The sequence below is a fragment of the Neopsephotus bourkii genome, unplaced genomic scaffold, assembly GCF_033783945.1.
Source record: "Neopsephotus bourkii isolate Nb327-2 ecotype Australia unplaced genomic scaffold, CSIRO-AGI_Nbou_v1 NB_994, whole genome shotgun sequence".
Taxonomy (NCBI): Eukaryota; Metazoa; Chordata; class Aves; order Psittaciformes; family Psittacidae; genus Neopsephotus; species Neopsephotus bourkii.
The window spans coordinates 2068118-2089270 of NW_026901486.1; the positions used below are offsets into that span (position 1 = coordinate 2068118).

Genomic DNA, 21153 nt, shown 5'->3' on the forward strand with positions numbered 1-21153 from the left:
AACACAGGGTTTGTCCCTGCAGCACACAAACAATTTTCCAGGTACCCAAGCAGAAGGCACCGTGCTAGAGCTGCCAACAAAGATGCTCATTTCTCTCTATAATGGCCAGCAAGTCCTTCTTCATCACCCTTGCACACAGCAACACAGGAATGATAACTGTTAACCTACCGACACTGAACACAACTACAGAAAGTGACTATTTATTTAAATAAAAGCTGTGTCTGGGTTAGCCTTTTGTGATTTTGTTTCCCCACTGGTGACATTCAGGAAGGAAGGGCACGCTCAGAACCTCAGCCACTGTTTGTTTGCAGGGGCAATACCATTCATGCAATAAACCCAGCAAAAGCACCTGATTATTTGCCTTCGCCAACCAAATGCATCAGTGAAAACATTTCCTGTTTGTTTTTCACTCATGGAAATTAGAGGCATCTTTCACTGAGATAAAAGTTTTCCAGAGGAGCAAGGCTTGCACTTAGTGACATTTTCAGAAAGAAATAATATAAAATAACTATTTCTGCCTCCTGTCAGGCTTGTTGGAGTATTTTAAAACAGCTTGCTAAAATAAATCCACTTTTTTTCCCTGCACAGATTTGCCATCAGGGAACCAAATCCCATCCTTATAAGGTTACAACAAAACAAAGTTCTGAAAAGAAGTACAAAACCAAGTGCATTTTCTAACTAGAAAAACAGGGATACAAAGCTACAAGAAAGCTTAAAATCAGCTTCTTCAGAATGAGGTATAATCAGATGCTTCAAGAAAACCATCTTCCCAATGGTCACTCTCTTGTCCTTCACCCCAAATCATTCTCTCCATCGAGGTTCTTAACCTATTACAGCTACAAAGCTAAAGCCGAGATTTTATACCTACAGGCAGTATTCAGGCTTTACTCACTCAAATACTCTTATGCACACAGATGTGGTTACTTTTACCATTAAAAGATGCAAACTGCTGTGGCAAGGCAGAAATTACTTATTTGGGTTACACATGCCGCTAGTGGATTGGTATCAAACCTACAATATACACAAAAAGAAAGGGGAAAAATCTTAGTGTTGAACACTGGAGAAAGATCTTAAGAACAATGAACTCTAAACCAGTTTACAAGAATCTAAAATGATGTCTGCGCTAAGCTAACACAGAAATCAAACTATTTGCAAAGAAAATCAATATCAGGATTAATGTCCCAGTTCTCTCCAAAGCAGGGCAAAATGCAGCAAAAGAAAAAAGCAGCTTCATAAGCCAAGGAATTCTTTTCTATTTCATCAATTTTTTGCTGTAGATCTTAATCTATTTAAGCAGTTGCATTAGAAGCAACGTGCTCCAAAGCTGAGCTGAACCTCACCCAAGGTGAATACCAAACACAGGCCACTTCCTTTGGGTTCTTTTCATGAAAAGGAAGTATCACCAAAACACCAAGTGCTGTTGTGACAGCTCATACAAGCACGCTACATTTCTGATGTCTGCAGTATCTGTGTAAGCAAACTTTAAAGGATACCAAGAGAAGTTATTTGCATCCTCTATTTTATTACCCAACACAAGTTGAATTGTATAAAAGATTGAACTGTACAAAAGCAGCAGCACACCAGTGAGCACTTCATTAATTAAAAGCCAGAAAAGGAAGTTTGCTAAACGAAGCAAATGTTCTTATCACTCCTATCTATATTCATTAAAACTGACAGGAAACCAAATATCACCATCTGTCTACTTGCAATAAAGACACTAAAAACAGCTCCGGGGTAGAAGAATAATATAAAGTATAAAGCTGCAGTTTTTCAACTTTTAGTTTTAAATGGACAAGAGAGAAACTGATGTCAGACGGGGGAGAGTAAAGGATGACAAGGAGCTGCTATATGAGACGCTAAAAGAAATTACACGTCTTAGACTATAAACTGAAGCTCGTCTGAAATCTCACAAACCAAAGCTTGCTCCGTGTTTCTCATTCAGATCAACGGGCCTGCAAAAAGCCAAGAACTGCAACGGCGGCTCATTTGCCTATTTAGAAACAACTGCTACCCAAAACAGTCGGGAAATTATAGTACACTTCATACACTGCAAAGTTTTAATGCTCAAGCCAGTCCCAGGAGCCACTTCTGCAGCTTTACTATGCACTGGTGCCTTTATATTTACAAGAGACTGTTTGTCTTAATATCCCTACATTTGGATCTCACTTGCAAGGCAGCAGCTCTGTATCAACATGGAATGAGATGTGATGGAAGCAAGAGGATTGCAGAGGTACTAACTTAGCCCTGAAAAAACACCAGCAGTTGCAGAGGTCACCCGAAGGTCACTTATTTAAGGTAGTTTCCAGCAGTTGTACAATTCCCACCACGTAGTAATCACCCTTTTTAGCACTGCAGGAGAGAGGAAAGAAAAAACAAATAGCTGGTAATAAGATATTTAATGACAGAAATGAAAATAAACCACTGCTCGTGCTCCCAACAGCACAGCTCCGTGTTGTTAATTCTGCACCATTCCCCAGCTGCATTTTGCATAGCAATGAAAAGCGCTTCCAGTTCCTCTCAATGCTGCATAAAATATTAGCTCAATAGTCACAGTTTTTAAGACTAAATAAGGTTAAAGTAATTTAAGGCTGAGATAAACAGAAAAAGAACAGTCATTGTTAAAACTGCCACTCAGCTCCCAGCCCCTCCGCCGTGCCCAGGTACCAGGGCGGGTTTCTGAGATACATACAGGAAGCATAAATGGGGTGAGGAGAGGAGGAGCAGTGGAGTCAGAAACTAAATCGAAGGCTTATTGATTTTTACTTTTATGTTCCTCCACAATGATACTTTATTTTCTTTATATTTTAATTTTCTGTCCTAAGAACAATAATTCATACATGTAAAAAGGCTCTCATTAATATTCTATGAGAATGCTTCTTTAGACTCAACACAATTAGAACACAGCAATTATTATTCTTCTGTTAATACTGTGGCAATACTAACAGGCCCATTAACAATGCAGTACAAGAGGCATTTAAAGACAGAGAAGTGTGGGACTACTTCTGTTTACTAAAGAAGCCTCAACAAAATTACGGAAGGCAATAAAGTCCGAGTGTAAAAAGTTACTGTAAACTGATGTGCAAATGTGCTGTCAGATTCCTCTCTGATTCCAAGGCATCTTCTTTTGAAAGTCAAGTAAACCTATGAGGGTATTCCTGGAACCCATCCCTGGCAGTGTTCAAGGCCTGGCTGGATGGGGCTTGGAGCAACCTGCTCTAGTGGAAGATGTCCCTTCCCATGGCAGGGGGTTGGAACCGGATGAGCTTTAAGGTCCCTTCCAACCCAAACCATTCTGTGATTGTATGATATAGAAAGGTTGAAATTCAAGGGTTAATTCTCTTCTGTGTTAAATACATACTGCAGAGGCACAGCACATACATTACCTTCCCATGCCAATGAAACCATTGGGAGCTTTAGAAAGGCTTTTGGATCAGAAGAGAAAATACAAAACCATCCATTAAAAAAAAAACCCTCTGTGTGGTTTAAGAACGCATCCAGACTGAAGCTGGGGAATGTTCATTTATTCTAAGGGGGTTGTCTGATTTCTTTAAAAGACCAGAAGAAACACTGTGTCAATGAGGGGAGAGAAAGGCAAAACGTTGACATCTTAGTTTTATGAACATTTCAATACAAAGCTACATAGTAACACTAAGAAGTACATGCCAGATAATTGCACTTCATTTTATATACACCTCGCTAGAGTTGCTATTTTCCACACTGGAAACTGTGGAAGTTGCATTTCAATTTATTTACCATCATTTTGTTTACTAATAGGGTACAAAGACTCGGGTTCTTGAGGAGCATAGATAACCAGTGGAAAAACTAAACTGCTTCAACAGAGGGAGAGAGCACAAATCACTCTTGCACTCCTCCTGTCCACTGCTGCCACAGTAACAAAAGGGTGTAAATCAAAGCACTTTCCACCGTATGTACTTGAGACAACCAGCCCCACATCCCAGGCTCCTTGGATTTGAGAATGCCAGGCTGGGAAAAGACTTGTGGGGAACTTAGAAAGGATCAATTTCCTATAATCCTCTTAAAAAGTTAAACAAAGCTCTATCCTGAAATGCATGGTGTTTCTTAGCCACTCTAGTTCCTATATTGTGAGGCTGTTTCTGAATTGTTCTCCCTTAACTGCATGAAATTTTGTTCTAATATTATAAATACACTATACTACCGACAGTATCAATTTATAATATCATAGAATCCCAGACCGGTTTAGGTTGGAAGGTACCTTAAAGCTCATCCAGTTCCAGCCCCCTGCCATAGGCAGGGACACCTTCCACTAGACCACATTGCTCCAAGCCCCATCCAACCTGGTCTTGTTTATTTAAATATATATATCAAAATACCAACTTATTAATGCCCAGTCTGCATTTTTTCATCTTGTACCCATCTTGTCTACAAGCTGAAAAATTTCCTTCACTTGGTCTTCAACTACAGATGAAACCATCCTTTCTATAGGGTCACCATAACCACCCCTTTTCTTCTGGTTGTACCAAACTCCATTGCTCATAGGATTTACAGTGTTATAATCAAGATGGTCTTTACGCTTTTGTACTCAAATGCAACATCTTCCCTTCATTCTGATATATACAATAAAACCCAAATTTGTCAAGTTTGATACTTTTGTCAAGTTTGATACTGATTTGCAGTATGGCTGCAAATATGACTTTGGTGAGCAGATCGCTGTGCCACCTCCTCATTGGTATTATTCTTGAATACACTGTACAGTCAATAACAGTGTTCCACACACCTTTGTAAAAGCTCCCTAAAAATCTACTTTTAATTGAATGCTAAAGCAACAATAACCTAGTCACAACGCCTTCATGTCTGTTATTTAAAGTACAGTACCATTACAGCTGTATGCCAATAATGTAAAGCTCATCATGTTTTTGCTCTATAGCATTAAAAACCTGACCCAAGAACAAGTCCATCCTAGATGCACCTTTTAAGCCACACAAAGACAAAATAATTTATTACTATTTACATTGCTTTCAGTATTTTGCAGTTGCTATTTAGATGGCCTTCGCAATAATGACTGCAGCAAGCTGGAGCAGGTTTGCCATAAAACAGAACCCAGGGTAGCACTAAAAATAAAACCTGGGTGTCTTGGAGCCTGGGAAAAGTACAGCAATGATACAAGGGATTCAGTGCAAACTGCACAAGATATTTCCTACACAGACAATCTTATTCATTAAGTTGAATAGGTAGGTATTTATAGTCAGAGAATAATCCAGAGCTTCTAAGGGTTTCTTTGATGCTTCCATCACTCCTGCTCCCCTTTGCCATGTGCTTCTCCTCTCACACTTTTTTTGTCTGCCCTCCACCAACTTAGGTGGCCTTGAACCAGGCTGAGGCCAACTATTCCTCCATGTCCTGGTTATGTCCTACTCTTCCCCATGCCTAAATGATGAGACACAGGTTAAGGCTGAAACCCCATCGGAGCAAGGTCTCAGCAAGCTCCAATGCAGGAGGCCCTCACCTCTTGGGTAACAAACCAACGTTTTTTGCCATTTCTTTATACTATGCAGTAATTATAGCCCTCATTTTCCCCGCTTTCCCAGTTTATCCCATTACTTCTCTCTTTCACATACTATCACTTCTCATAGGGATTTTTTTCTCTTTTATTCTCCTGTCGCTCTCAATGCTGAGCCTGTTATGTACTGTACATCCATCACTTTAGCATTATGATCAGGAAGCAAATTCTGAAAATGCTGGTACTACCACAAAACCGGTAAACTAAGAAATCCCACCCTAGATATTATCACTTTATCACTGTTCTTGTCTCCTTTCCTGGATACCTGCTGCTGATAGCCATCAGAGACAGGATATTGAATTAGACATGCTTGATCTGAATTGGTGCAGCTGTTCTTACAGATTTATTGCTAAAACAAGTGCTTCTGCCAGACCTAAGAAAAACAGCAAGAACTAAAGTTACAGACTCTTGCATTTTAACTACAAGCAGCTTTGTTATATGGAAGTCCCCCACTTCATCATCTACATTCATTAGACCACTATGCAAAAGAGTTAATTCTGGTGACGATCAGCACGTATGTAAAGTATTCCGGTACTTTCTTTGGTAGTGGTAGGAAACATTGAGCATAAGAAATATGGCACAAAATACTTTTCACCTGCTGAGAAATACAGGTTAAAATGCTTTGAACATGAATTCATTCTTATTATCATCACCCTTACTAGCATAAGGAACAAAAACGATTTGTCAGGAAACAGGCACCATTTAAGATATTTCATGTTGTTTTCCAACATTATTTTCCAAGAGACACCAAGAATAGTCAGGTTTTATGGTTTAGGTGGGGGAGAAGGTTGTTGATGTTTTGGGAAAAGCTACCAAAGCTTGCTTTGCTTGCCTGCTCCTGATCCTCAGCTATAGCAAGAAGTAACTTCTGGAAGAGCTAACAGGAGAAACTATCATTATTTGATCCACTAAATCTATAGAATCATAGTATGGTTTGGGTTGGAAAGGACCTTAAGATCATTCAGTTCCAACCCCCTGTCATGGGCAGGGACACCTCACACTATATCCTGTCACCCAAGGCTCTGTCCAACCTGGGCTTGATCACTGCCACAGATGGCACAGTTACCACTTCTCTTGCCAACCTGTTCAAATGCCTCACCACCCTCACAGTAAAGAACTTCTTCCTTATAAATAACACGAATCTAGAATTTGAAAACTTTAAAAAACTTAAAAAACAATAATAATTGTAGTAATATATATAAATACATTTCCAGGATATAGGAGGTGGCTTCCTCAATGGCAAAGTCCCAAGTCCCATTGGCCAGACCCTTCCAACCATTCACCCAGCCTCCAGTTCCAGGTCCAACTCTAACTCTGTTCCCTCGCCACCAGCTCTATCTTGCCCAACGCAGAGCAGGAAGCCACTCCAGAAGCCAGGCATCCGAAGGCTCCACCGGCTGCTTGCGGGCAGGGCACTGACACACATGGCAGCGCTCCCAGGAGCCAGCGTCCACAGTTGGTTTTCATTAAGGAACGCACACGCTTTTGTGCTCCACTCAGAACTATTTGGGGTTCAAGCATATGAACAGCAACACAATAAACACATTTCCTTCTCTGTAACGTAAAATAAACACAGTCTCCAAGATCGACTCTTTGAATTTATGTCCTTTCGAAAGAATTTAGTAATTGGAAGGGAAAAAAATTAAACCCCGAGCAAAGTGCACGGGTTCAAAATGTGCAGTAAATACTCCTTGAAAGCAATGTTCTCATCTGGGAGTACTGCAACAGATGTTTATCATGAGCTACTGCAACAGTTAATCTAACTCCGAGGCAGATTAACTCTTTGCCATTGGAAACAAGCCTTTTTTCCATAGGCAGCCTACAGAAAACAAGGGGATGTGCCAGAACTGCTGACAACAAGCAGTTAACTGAACGAAGGAGGGGGGAGAAAGCCATAAAGCCCAACTAAATAAACCCAAAAGACTTGATGAACAGGTGTATGTGTGGGTGAGAGGGGGTGAAACAGAGAAACAACATTTATACAAAGCCTCCACTGATGTTCTGGCCACTGAAGAGGGTACAAAATGAGCCAAATGCCATTCCTGAGGAAGTCACCAAACAATGGATTTTTACTGTGTTTTATTTTTAATAAATAATACTTAATATTATTAACTTAATATTTCCTGTGCCCACCAACAGATGGATTATTGATCTTGGTTTCTTAAGTGCAGTACCAATATATATCACCGCAACAATTCACAGGTTCTATTTAAAGGTATTCTGAGTAAGAATGCAAATGGGAAGGTACAAAGCTACAGTTAAAATATGGATCACTCAAACAGCAATTCAACAGTTCACAAACATTACAATAGTTTGAAATATTAAAAACCTAACTCAGATATACATACACCAAATGCTGGTAGAGTACTAGACTGTTTTTCTCTCTTTTTGTTTTGTTTTAACAGTGATTTAATGGTGTGGTTTTAGTTCTTACATAACTAGTTAGAGTACCTACATATGCAATCTGGTATTTACTCCTTAAAGATAAAAAACACAAATCACAATTTAAAGCGTCATTATTTGGAGCTGAAATTATTTAAAGCCATTTCCTAACACGTGCAAATTAGATCCTCGTTTGCAACCTTTCCTGCAGGCAAACGAAGGGTTAGTAAATCCCTGCCCAGAGACATTCCTGTGCTCCTAATTTCACAAGCATTCAATTCTGGGAAATCCTGGAGCATATATGGGCCCCATGGAAAGATCGAGCAGTCCATTCCCTTTCACCACCCAAGAGGGATCAAGCAGAAGAGGTAAGTACACCATGTTTGCAACACGCTTCCCTGAGCATCCCCTACAGCTCCTACATCCCAGGGACCACACAGCACTGGGATCCACGTAAAACTGCTCAGAAGGGGGGCTGGTTTGAGCATTTACACACAATTTCCACCCAAGGAACACACCTTGCCCTTCATATTCCTAGCTGTGGTAACAAAAGAATAAGAGTCACAAATCCCAGGAACTTTGGTCTAAACTTCCCTACTGACTGAAAAAAAACTCAGCTTCTTGGGGGTTGTTTGGCCTTTTTTTTTTTTCTTTCCAAACACGCAGAAAAACAAAAACCAATCTGTCAAATGTAAAGACAATCTAAAAATATTTGTTTATCTGATTGCTAGGCAGAACAATACATGAATAAGAAGCTGCGGAAGTCCTTTCGACTCCGCACTGTTCCTGCTGGTAATACAGAACAAGTTTCTTTCTTGGTATTACTCCAAATCAACAAAAGCAATGGCAAATAATACCAGTCCTTTTCTGCTTGATGAAAAGATGCTATTTATTCAAGAAAATCTTTATAAGTATTCGTTCAATATGACCCCAAAGCCACGTGCTTGCAGTACCTCTCCCCTGCCCTCTCCCTCCTGTATTAAGGCCCTGCAAGAGCCACCCGTCGCTCTGTTGATTAAAACCCAGTCTTTTGCAGCTTGTTTTGTTTTCTTGCCTCAGATATGAAACACTGCAAGTGCTGAGAAGAACGTTTTGTTTTCTAAATTTTTAGTATTCCAGGGAAATATACTGACATTACATTCTGCAGTCTTGCCAAGAATGTCTTTTGTGTTCACAGCTTCAGTGTTGATGATATATTTTGAACATTAACAGTACAAAGTATGATTTAAATCAAAGCCTAAATCATAAACGTAAAAGTAATTTAAACTGGTGAACTGGAAACCTTCATTTAAATAACTGCATTTTGCAAATACAGTTCTCCTCCAGAACTATTTGCTTTCAATGGTTGTTAGTTGTCACTGAGCAGGTAAATAAACTACGTGCATCTATTTAAGTGATTATGAAGTCTAATATACCCTAGATCTTTCCTTTTTTCCATTTTATTAAGTAGACAATTTACTAGGCAATTATTTCTTAAAATCATGATTCTTAAGTGCTTTGGAAATATTTAGTAAGTCTTAAAGCACCTTTTATGATGATGGTTATTCCTATTTTATAGGATAACCCAAAGAGATAATTACCTAGTTTGGACTCCTTCCTTCATCAGATTAAACTAGCACTCAGATAATATGATTGATCTCCACTATAACAACTACCTGTTGCACGTCATTTTTCACTCTGACTTAGCAACCATAATCATTTGCAAACACCAGTCAGAGAACAATTAGCAGTAAAGCCTCAGGAAGCAGCAGCAGAGGCTGGACTAAATATCTGTACAAGAACAAGGTTTTGCTCGATGGCTTCACCTCGGTGTAACACTTGAGGTTATTTTTACTTCAGCTTCTAAAATTCAGATGTGAAGGTAACACACGGCACAGTCTGCTGCTATTCTTCACGACAACACAGCTTGCTTGCATGAACAGCCTCAATTATTTTGCCATGAATAATGATGGCAAAAATAGCAGTGAGCACTCAGATCACTTCCCCAGCCCAAGTGAACCGTCACACCAGGCTTCCCAAGTCGTACAACCTCTAGTCTGAGTACTCATATCGTGCCTCAAAATCTGCAGGATGTTGTGCCAACAGCACTTACTGTGAACGTCTCAGAGCAATTTCCATGTACTGAATATTGCATATCCTGACGTGCCAGCTAGGTTGAAACCTTACACATTGCACAGCTTCTGCCCTGAGGGACAGTGCCAGACCTGAAACGTTTACTAGTCAAGAGCAGTGATGTATGAAAAGTGGGAGAGGTGGTACACAATTGTTTTTAAGGTTTTTCACTGCCTCTCACCATTGTGCCAATTCTTCACTGGGACAAAACGCTGCGTGTACTCCAAGGTAGCCCATGATGGGAAACTGCATCTTTCCTAAATCACCTCTGTATCTTTCCCACAAGCTACCCCTTACCAAAGAGGCACACCGGCATCATTCAAGCTACTTTGTCTTCCTGTAAGCTTGCCTTTGCTGTGATGCTTACAAAAATTTTACCAGTTGGACATTAATGACCATATCTGAGCTTTGCCAAGAGAGGTGAGAGGCAGAACACCAAGTGCTGGAGGAAAATAAAGCACTAATAGACACAGTGGACCATGATGAGACAAACTGGGTAGGTGTAACCATATAAAAAGCCAGTTTTTCCCTTCTGTCTCCATCAAGTGGTTAACCATAGGCACATAGCGGAGGAGGGTCTCCAGGAGACAACCCATCGCTTTGATGATGAACTGCACTGGTGTGTGCCAGACCCCAAATCCCACCCCGCTGGCATGCCACATGTGCTACACCCTTTTTGCTTATCCCCTAGCTCAGAAATTACGGGGACAAGCGGGGACCACAGGGAGCAAAAAGGGGATGAACCAGTTACACGTCAAGGGACCTTGCGGCGCCTAAGCAAGCCTCCTTCCTAAAATGAAACTGAAAGAAGGTTTCAGACTTTAAACCACCTGCATTTCCTGCACAAGCTTCCCAACAACATATATCAAGTAATTTCTCTGTCCTGGTAATCCAAATACCGCACAGGTTCAGTCCGTCTTGCCTTCCCATGCTGCTTTAGACACAACAGTGCTGGTTTGTGAAGCAAGCGGGCTCCAATGGGAATGCCAGCCCCAAAAGGCGGATGTTATGTAAATTCATATTTCATAAACACAGTTAATTGTGACAAGAGGGCTATCAAAACCCTTGTACTGCTTAAATTATTTCTCCACTTAGAGCAACTCTACCACCAGAAAACGTTACACATTGCACTTTATACTGAACTGGCAGTGCTCACTGATAACATTACAGCTCTATTAAATAACAGATATAGGAATCACAGATCTTTAGAAAACTACAAATTAATTTCTCTGCCACCATTCAGCATAACCATTTTAAAACAAACACACCATGCAATTGTCATTAGAACTTTTCCAATCTAAAACTGCATGTGTTTAAATATGAAAATGATACTTTCAAGATAAACATTACTGCTATCAGGGAAAACTGCTACTACAAGTCATATTGCCATCAGACAGAAACTACAGCCTTAGAGTCAATAAACCCTCATACTTTACTAAGGAAACATTTTTTCTCCATCCAACAAATTCGTGATAATGGAATAAAACAAAAATCAGCAAGAAAACAACTAAATGATACCTGCTAAAACTGATCCTTTGAGTCAGACACACAGGTGAGTAAGAGACTGCTTTCTACTAGATCTATGATTTATGCATTTACTGATGCTGACCCTTCAGTAACCTGTGTTTTGCAGATTCACTTTATCCACATGACTCTGCTTGCGTATACTGGAGTCTAAATTGTCATCCAGCTCATACGCTTAGGAAAAGAAACTAATCACAAAAAATCCCGAGTTTTACTTTTTCTAGCCTGATTTTATTATATTTTTCTATGCTTGGTTACTCAGAAAAATACTTATTAAGGCTGTTATTTCTTTATATATGGAAATACTTTCTTTTACAACATACATCTCCTTTAGGTAATTATGGACACTTACTAATAACATTTACTAATTTCAGTGCAAGAGTACGAAATAACAAGGTTTTTTTTTCTCCAGCTTCATGGAACCACTGGGTCCGGTGGTACCAGAGAAGCGACCCGGTGCTGTGCCAAAGGGAAAGAAAAGATTCCATCTGCTCGCTCTCACCTGCCTGGGTGAGACACAAGCAGGAGGCGTGGAGGGGTAATCCAGCCCTGCAGTACTCACGTCATCTTTCATACTTCTGTTACCACCACAAGCAGGCAACGCCTGCCAGCCTGGCTGCAGCTTGTGTACACGCTCTTAGAAATCAGTTTGCTATTTAGGCTAAAGAACTCTCGGTCGATATCAACTAAGCACAGACATTATTTTGCTGCTTTCTCAAGATACTCTTAAGAAGTTTATATGCAACATGGAAATTACAATAAAAGGTACACGTGGATGGTTTTAAACAGTAGTTACTGAACAGGACCTGGCATCACTTTAAAAGCACATATAGCTTGTATAAATAATATTCATTTTACAACAAAAAAACCTTTATGTCTAGCTATCTATATTTCTCATATACTCAAGCATCCGTGACCAGCTGAATGCAATACATTGTTAAATTCAATTAAAACTCCCTAGACGTCTATCATTTTAGAGGGTCTAAGTGATTTGGGTAGATGATCATACACCTGCAGGTTTCTCCTAGGAGCTGACAAATCACTGGTGGAGCAACAGGTACCATTCCCATTCACCCTGATTTTCGCAACAGGGATCACGCTGGCATGGCCCCTGTGGGCACTCAGGCTGCTTTTGCTCCCATGGGTGAGAGGTGAGGACATGTAAACCCACAGCAGCACAGATCCTCTGCTTCCCACACCAGGGCTGCTCCTAGTAGGTAAAGCTAGACTGAAATAATTCCATCATTCCCCAGACAAGCCTCTACTGCTTCCTAGGGCTTCGGGGTAGCAACAAAAATACCCAGCTTTTAGGCCTAGCAACAGACCTGGACCCACAGGCATCCTTCTTTTTCTGCAAGACACAGAAAGGGGTTAACAGCATCATACTAACAGCACCACTGACTTCCCCCAGATTTCTAATACAGTACCTTAAAGGTTCAGTGACAACTTTATTCAATAGAAACATTCAATAGGCACTGATTTTTAACCTGCTCAAATCACATATTTGTATCTAAAATGACACTTTTATCACTGAAATTATTGTGGTATGTTGATAACATGCTAGCTTGAAACACAACAGTTTCAAGCAATACCTCCATCCAGCTGGGGATGCTATACAGGTTATTGAATTTTCTAGATGGCACAAGAAGAGTGGAACCCACTCGTAACTGCAGTGTTCCTCTGCGAAAATGCCACAGAGAAAGTTGTGAAATCAGATTTTTCTGTCTTAAAACGTACCTCAATCCGAAATAACTTTTGCCATGAAATCCACTAGAAACTGAGAACTTAGGAGGGTGAATGGGGTTTTGGTATGAGGTGAAACATACAGAAGAAATAATACAGTTGACTGACAGAGAAGGGATGAGATTAGATACGTTACAAAATAACACGGACCCAAATTTGCCCCTGAACTGTGCCAAGGAATTCCAAAGCAGGATAAAAATGAAGAGTGCTTAACTTCGTATTTATGATTTTAAGTTGAAACCAAACCAAATGTGTTCAGAGAGCAATCATAACGGCATCAATTTCCTATTACTTAGAAGGCAAAACAGAAACTTAGTATGTAGCAGAGCCCCAGAAATAACTCATGGGGAGAGCCCCGTGTTTCCAGCAGGGATGCAACGACCTCCCCAGCCGATTCGCACGTACTTTCCGCTATTCACGCCCGATTTTCAGACCCGAGGCTCCCGCAGCGCGGCCTCTGCCTTGGCGAAGTTCTCCGAACCGGCGCCCGGTGCTGCCGGCGGCGTTACCGGTAAAACCGCCGGCTCCATCCGCACCGCATCCCGCATTTTAAACCCGTCCCGGCGGCGCTACCGGGGCAAACTCCTCCGGAACGGCGCGTCTGGCGCAGCAGCGCAGGGACAGACGCACACAAACACCTCCAGCACCAACGCTCCGGGGCTGCGCTGCCCGCAGGACGTGGCGTTCCCCGGCACCGGCCGCACCGCGGTGGCGCAGCCGGGAGAAGGGCGATAAAACCATAAACACCATTAAATAACCTTTAAACCCAAGCGATAAACCAAGAGATGCGGCCGCAGGACGGGGCACGGCCGCCGCTGCACCCACCTTGCATCCCCGCGCCGGCGCCCACCGGAACCCTCCAGCCGCCGCCGCCGCCGCTGCTACTGAAAATACGGGGCAGGCGGGCGCGGCCAATCGGGGCGGAGAGGAGCTCGCCCGCAGCCAATCGCGGAGGGGAGCCTCCTGCCCGCAGCCAATAGCGGCTGCCCGCCGCCAGCCCTCCGCCAACCACGGCGCGGCTCATTACTCGGCCGCCGGCGGCGGGGCGGCGCGGAGGTGGGGAACGTGCTGCGGGAGCGGCGAAGGGATGGGGCCAGGCTTGGCCTCCGCAAACCCCGGTTTTACCTTTTCCACCTTTTTTCCTCTTTTACCGTTTCGCTCCATTTTTTCCTTATTTTTTTTTCTCCTTTTTTTTTCCCCCCTCTTTTTTTCTTCTGTTTTTGCAGAGAGAACCTTTTCCCTGATACATTTCATGTACCCAATGTACATTATACATACCAAAAACTAGAGCAGCACCTGAAGCGCTCCTTAACTTGTTCTGTCAAGTGTGAAAGAATAACTCCACGCTGACCACTTCCAAGCCCAGGAAAGTATGAGTTGAAAACTCCTACAACCAGGTGAAACCTGAGGCTCGGAGAGTGTTTGTTCAGCCCCTGGGGTTTAATAACACAATATGCAAAGTGTGCGACCAGAACAAGCTGCCAGGGTACAGAACCCAGCCTTTAAAAACACCAAACTGAAACCAGCAGGTGTTTGAGCCATACCCCTGCAGCACACAAAGGTGTATGACCACTGCAGAACTGTTAGCAAGGTAAAGCTTCTTAAGTACAACCATCCTGGAAATTAATATCTGCTTTACTGAATATATGTATAAATTATTGCATGAGCAGTCTTATTTTTAAAAATTTAATTTTTATTTAAAAAAAATGAGATTCATTAATTATTCAGCCTGGATAAGACATCAGGGAGACCATATACCAGTCTTCCAGTACCTAATGGCCCAACAGTATATCTGGAAAGAGACTTCTTACAGGAACAGGAAGGCACAGGACAAGGGGAATGGCTTTAACCTGCCAGAGGGGAGACTGAGATGAGCTCTTAGGCAGAAGCTCTTCCCTGTGAGGGTGCTGAGGCGCTGGCACAGGTGCCCAGAGAAGCTGTGGCTGCCCCATCCCTGGCAGTGTTCAAGGCCAGGTTGGACACAGGGGCTTGGAGCAAGCTGCTCTAGAGGAAGGGGTCCCTGCCTGTGGCAGGGGTTGGAGCTGGGTGAGCTTTAAAGTCCCTTCCAACCCAAACCATTCTGTGATCCTATTATTCCATTGCCCAAAAAATAAGCTTTTCAATCAACAAAACTCATGACTCCCATATATTACAGCAGAAAAACATAAACTGTAAAAGAGGGGATAAAAAAAACCCTCGGATATTTCTTTCGTTTCTCCAGTCTCATGACCCCAATAATTCCTACTCTTTAGAGTGAACTAAAACAGTGAGAAAACCCGTGCCTCCCATTTGTAATGTTGTGCTCCTGACCTTATCCACAGCATTTAAGATCACTAAATTGTATTTGCTGAACACTTTTGCCTGAACAGGCCATGTTATTAATTTGGTCACAGCGTTTGGCTAATACAGGATAATACATGCCGTGAAGTGATAAACCCAATATCAACCCAGGTCTTGATGATAATTTACAGGAGAAAGCTTTTCTCTCCCAGATCAAGAAAGGCTTATTTCTAAGGTGCCCCCAAGAGCCAAGAACTCTGTGGTGCTACGAAGTGCTGACAGGCAACCGATAACTGTGACAAATTATACATTCATGGCATCTGCAACAATCGATAAACCGACTCACCAAATTAATAAAATATAGATCACAAAGCATACATTTTTATTAAAGAATAATTTCATGATAACCAAGTAATGGGGATGCTTCCAAGCATAAGATTAAATTACATGCTGAGCAAATCTGGCATTTTGTGATAAACTGCGAAAATAGTCTTTGCAACAGCAACTGAGGAAGAACATTGCTGACATAGTCTATAAACATGTTTTATAAAGCATAGCTGAAAGTAACAAAAAGGAGGAAAAAAACCCCATCATTGAAGTGGTGGATAGAGAATTCACTGCCATATCCATAATAATTACTTTCTAGACTTCTCCTTGCTTTGTAATTTATTCCTTCCAATATGCTGCTGATTTTCATGTTAAAAGTAATAAAACCAGATTACCTACATAGGGGAATATTTACAGCAAATTAATTCCTTAACTAGTCAGACTTCAGCAATCATCATTACTGGAGTACACAGAGATTTCTAGTACGTTTAGGATGATGGAAAATTTACTTTAAAGGAGAAGACAAGTGTCTAACCTGATAGACTGACACTGCTCATCAAAATTTTGTGTCTGCTCAATAACTTTTAAGTATTAGCTTGAACTTCAGAATACAATGAATCCCATTGGACTTGAAGGACTGAAGATACACATGTGGTAAAGCACTTTCCTGCAAGGGTATTTTCCACTGCTGAGAAATACATCAAGAGGGCTTTTCCAAATTCATGTATAGTTGCTGGAGAAGTCATTCTTTCCCCAGGGAGGAAGATGAGCATCTCTTTAGGGCAAAGGCTTTACTTCTGAGAAGAGAATACTTAGGCACATCCTCAGTCTCCCTTATCCTGGTTAGGTTGTTGCTATACAGCTTTGAAACAGATCCAGAATGAAGAATTTAAAATACTGAGATCCTGTTTACTACAGTTTGCAATTGCAAGTTCCTGTACTTTGTATTACTTTGTACTACTCAGTCTCTGCACCCTGACTACACCATACCAACAGCACAAGAAGGCTGTCCTAAAATTAGCATTAATCCTCAACAATGCCACATTCATGGTGCTCTTGGGCAATTTTCCCATGGGCGAGGTCTTGTCAGATCTTCCAAGGATTTCTTTCATAGTAAAACATCCAGCATTTCCTGGAAGCATACTTTCATACTTGCAGAGAGTCAGTGAGTACTTTAAATCCATAATGTTTGGCTACCTTCTGAACTTCCACGGATTTCAGGGCTAAACACATGATACAAGGTATTCCCCATCCTTCTTTCCAGCTAATAAATAATAGAACCTTAATTCTGAAACGCCGTCATGGAAAAAAAAAAATCAAACAGAGCCTAAGTAATATAAAAACATGATTTGTTTATAATAGATCCATTATGAATTAATTCCTTCTTTAAACAAATGACATTTAATAATACATTAAACACAAACAGGAACGTATTTGAAGTTATAATTCTATCAGCTCTTTCTCATGACATTCATCTTCTCAAAGGCCATGCCCACATTTCAAGCTCATCATTTATAGAACATTGTTGAGTTAATAAAGAGGCATTGCTCCTTAAAAATGGCTTACCACTTCAATGAGCTGCTGTCTTTCCCTAACTATGGCAACCTAGATTGGTTAAAAAGGAGCATCTCTATTCTCTAGTATATTATTAGCAACTGAGAATATATTATGAAATGTTATTTTCTTTCAGAATGAAATATCTGGAAATATTTGGAAAATGTACCCAAATATTCCCACTTACTTAAATCTTTTACAAATGCTCTGCGCTATGATAATTTCATTTACTAAGAAAATACCCACACTGCCATGAATCTTTTCAGTCACCAGAACGTGACTACAGAGAGCAGCAAAGCATATTTTAGGGAAGCAGCAAACAGGACCAGCTTCAGGATTACACCCACCACCCTCCAGATAAGATGAGGCGAGAGCGTTTTCTCTTGCCATAAATTACCACTCCCTCCGACAGCAATTATTTAACTTTCAAAAATAGCTGCAACATAGACAAATTATGAGCTATAATTATACAAATTTATCCTTGATATTAAGACTGCACACATGCACGTACTTAGTCTTAAAATGTCTCTGCGTACATAATGTTAACTATCATAATCAAAACCACCAGGACATCTTTACCTTATCACCCAGAATGACAACGTTTCTAGCCTAAATATCTGTAAGCCTGGTGAAAAATGTGGTCAAAAATGCTCACTACTGTTGTCTATCTGCATGGTACCAATCAGTCCTGGTGCGTTGTCTTAGAAACCTTTCTAGACTAGAGTGCAAAGACCTAAGTTCAAAGCAGTCAAAACGAGCATCAAACAGGTTTCCAGGGAAAGAAAAGATATTGTATATATATATATATATATATTTATGTATCACTGAGTGCAACACAGAAGTTGAATCAGGTTCAGAACTCCATGTTCTGAAAATACCTGAAGGCTGGAAGTATTAGAAACACCGCACAGAGTTGGCCTGTTCTTGGCTGCTGTTGGATATGGGACATTGGGATAGGTGGCATTTCTGGTCTGATCCCATTCAAGAATCATTTTTTAAGTACTTGAAGACCAAGTTACCTCATTATTTTCTTGGAAACTACAATTATTGAATATCGTAAATCACTCAATGAAAAGCAAATTCAATTCTGACTCCTCCTGCACTACTGTTCTGACCCAAAGCAAGCACCTTCCTCTTCGGCAGAGGACTTAGTAGATCACTGTTTCTCTAAGGAACCAACACTTCTGCTAAATCTATACCATGCTGCAAAGGGATGCCACTCAAACAGGTTGCTGCATTTCTTGTTCATACATCCAATTACGCAGATATTCATCCAAGACATGGGATAACACTGTAGGTCTTTAACAGAAGCACTGCTTTAAGGGCATTGACTTAACTCCCTTAGCTCATCAGAGCCTCTAGTCCTGCCTGTATGGCTTTACAGTTGGCTGTTTCCGTGCCAGAACCTCTTGGGCGAGAGAAGGGAGGTCGTACAGAAGGTAGCACCATGGGCAGGTTTGGGGAGGGGTGAGGCAACTGCTGTATTTTCAGCAATCTGAACATTTCTTTTACTCATTTATTAGTGCCTAAAGGGGCCGACAAGAAAGCTGGAGAGGACCTTCTGACAAGGGCATGTGGGGATAAGACATTGGGTAATGGCTCTAAACTGAGAAAGGGTAGATTTAGATTAGCTATTAGAAGTTCCTCCCTGTGAGGGTGCTGAAGCACTGGCACAGGGTGCCCAGAGAAGCTGTGGCTGCCCCATCCCGGGCAGTGTTCAAGGCCAGGTTGGACACACGGGCTTGGAGCAAGCTGCTCTAGTGGAAGGGGTCCCTGCTTGTGGCAGGGGGTTTCCAACCCAAACTGTGCTATGATTCTATGATTAAAATGTCAAATTTGCATCATTCATTATGCAGTGAACGTTATACAACAATGAACTCAGTTTTAATTTTGTTGTTGTTGTTGTTGTTTAAGCTTTTCTTATTCCTTCCACTATTATAGGGCTTAAACGCTCTGGATTCCCAGATATTTATGTTCTGCACAGAAACAAAAAGATGGCAACCCAATACAGTTGTTTTTTCCACACTGGTTTTCAATGGTGATAGAATATGTTGCAACCACGAAAAGCCTCGATACTTTCCGATTTACAGCACAAGAACAAATGCTATTTTTAAGTCCAAATCTGTCATAATGATAGGGTTGGGGGTTTGGGTGGGTTTCTTTTTTTGGAAGAGTAAAGATCTTTTCGTTTTTTCCTTTTTACTTACAATGAAGATTCTGAACATTGTGCACGCACATTCACATCATTCTGCAAAGCTGTCAACACCAGAGACACGCTTCCCTCCTTGAACTATCTCCCCGTGTTGCAACCCTCATCTACATTTGAAAATATTTTGGTAAACATAGCTGATGTTTCATGGGTGTAATCTTGAGACCATAAGGAACTGAAGAAAACAGTTGATGCTGTACTAAAATCTAAAGTAGGCTTTTGAGAATGTATCAGCTTCCTCAGATCAGCAACTAATAGGATAATCATCTAGAAATGAGTATCAGCAGCCCAGCTACTTCCTCCTAAATTTTCCTCCCTGGACTTTGGGTTTTTTTGATCTCCTTCTGAAAGACTTTTGTATATCCTATTGCGGTGACATATTTAATCCATTGGCTAAATATATTCTTCTCTTAACATTACACATTTAGCCTATATATCAAGATATTCATATCGCAACATTTCTCACAATGGGCTTTTACTCCAAGAGTAGATTATCTTGAGCATAGCAGTGAACATCCACACTTTTCCCAGAAAGAAAATAGTTTAAACAGTGCATTAAGAGTGCTACTGGCATTAATGCATTTCTTGGAAGCACAGATCTGAGAAGGAATTCCCTTGGGATGTTTTAGGAACTAAGCAAAATAATTCCTTTCATGAACTCCCTCACTGAGGAAATCCCTGCATTTCTTTTGCCACCCCTCTCTTTGAAAAGCTATAGTGGAGTTGGGGTGCTCTGCCCATCAGGAATCCTCTTCCAGCATTCAGCCTCAGTTCACTCAGTGTTTGTTGGTACCATCTTTTTCTTCTGCAGCCACTAGCTTTCAGTTCTTTCACTTTTGCTAAATACCGTATCTCTCCAAGGATGAACGCTCTATACTTCTCATGTCTCTCTTACATAACAGTCTCTTCACCTTACTTGTTAAAACTGTTCAGAAATGATAAACTCACACTGACAGAGCAGAAAATTCGTTCACTTGTTTTTATGCATATTGCAGGGACTGCTAAAGCACATCCCATGACCACCCACGTGCTATTTATCTATAATGAGGATCTTGTTGCAAGTTTCTATTTTACAGAACTCTGCTATTACTCACTTAGAAGATATGACCTTCGATTATGCATTTTGAATTTGATTCCACTTCTATTAGCCCAGTTTTCAATGTCATCTCAGTTATTTCTGTACAATATCCTGATTCTCTTCTATATTTAGGATGCCTCCCAATTTTGTCATTAGCCCTGCCCCTCTAATGATGCCAGTTGATCCACATTAAGCAAGTCAGGCTCCGTATTCCACTGGTAACCTCTATTGCACACAACACCTTTTAGAAAAATATTATTTCTTTTTGAATAACACTTGATGCCAGTGAATTTATGCAGGAAGAAAAAGATCTTCTTTAGCCACGTTTTCCAGCTGCAACCACCCTGCCTGCTTTCTGGTTCATCTTTAGGCTAAGAGGTAAGATACATAGAATTCAAGTGTTCC

General features: G+C 41.0%; 1 protein-coding gene across 4 annotated transcripts in view; it reads right to left on the reverse strand.

The window, feature by feature from the left end:
- The window catches only part of CTBP1 (C-terminal binding protein 1), a 254294-nt gene that overhangs the window by 146438 nt on the left and 86703 nt on the right, over window positions 1–21153 (reverse strand). Inside the window, exon 1 of one of the 4 annotated variants that reach the window (XM_061359789.1) lies at window positions 14126–14245. The exons of the other annotated variants lie outside the window; for them this stretch is intronic. Coding sequence (XP_061215773.1) covers window positions 14126–14132 — 7 coding nt within the window. The 5' untranslated portion in view covers window positions 14133–14245. Of the gene's footprint in view, window positions 1–14125; window positions 14246–21153 lie in introns of those variants that run through there. 4 annotated transcript variants of the gene reach the window in all.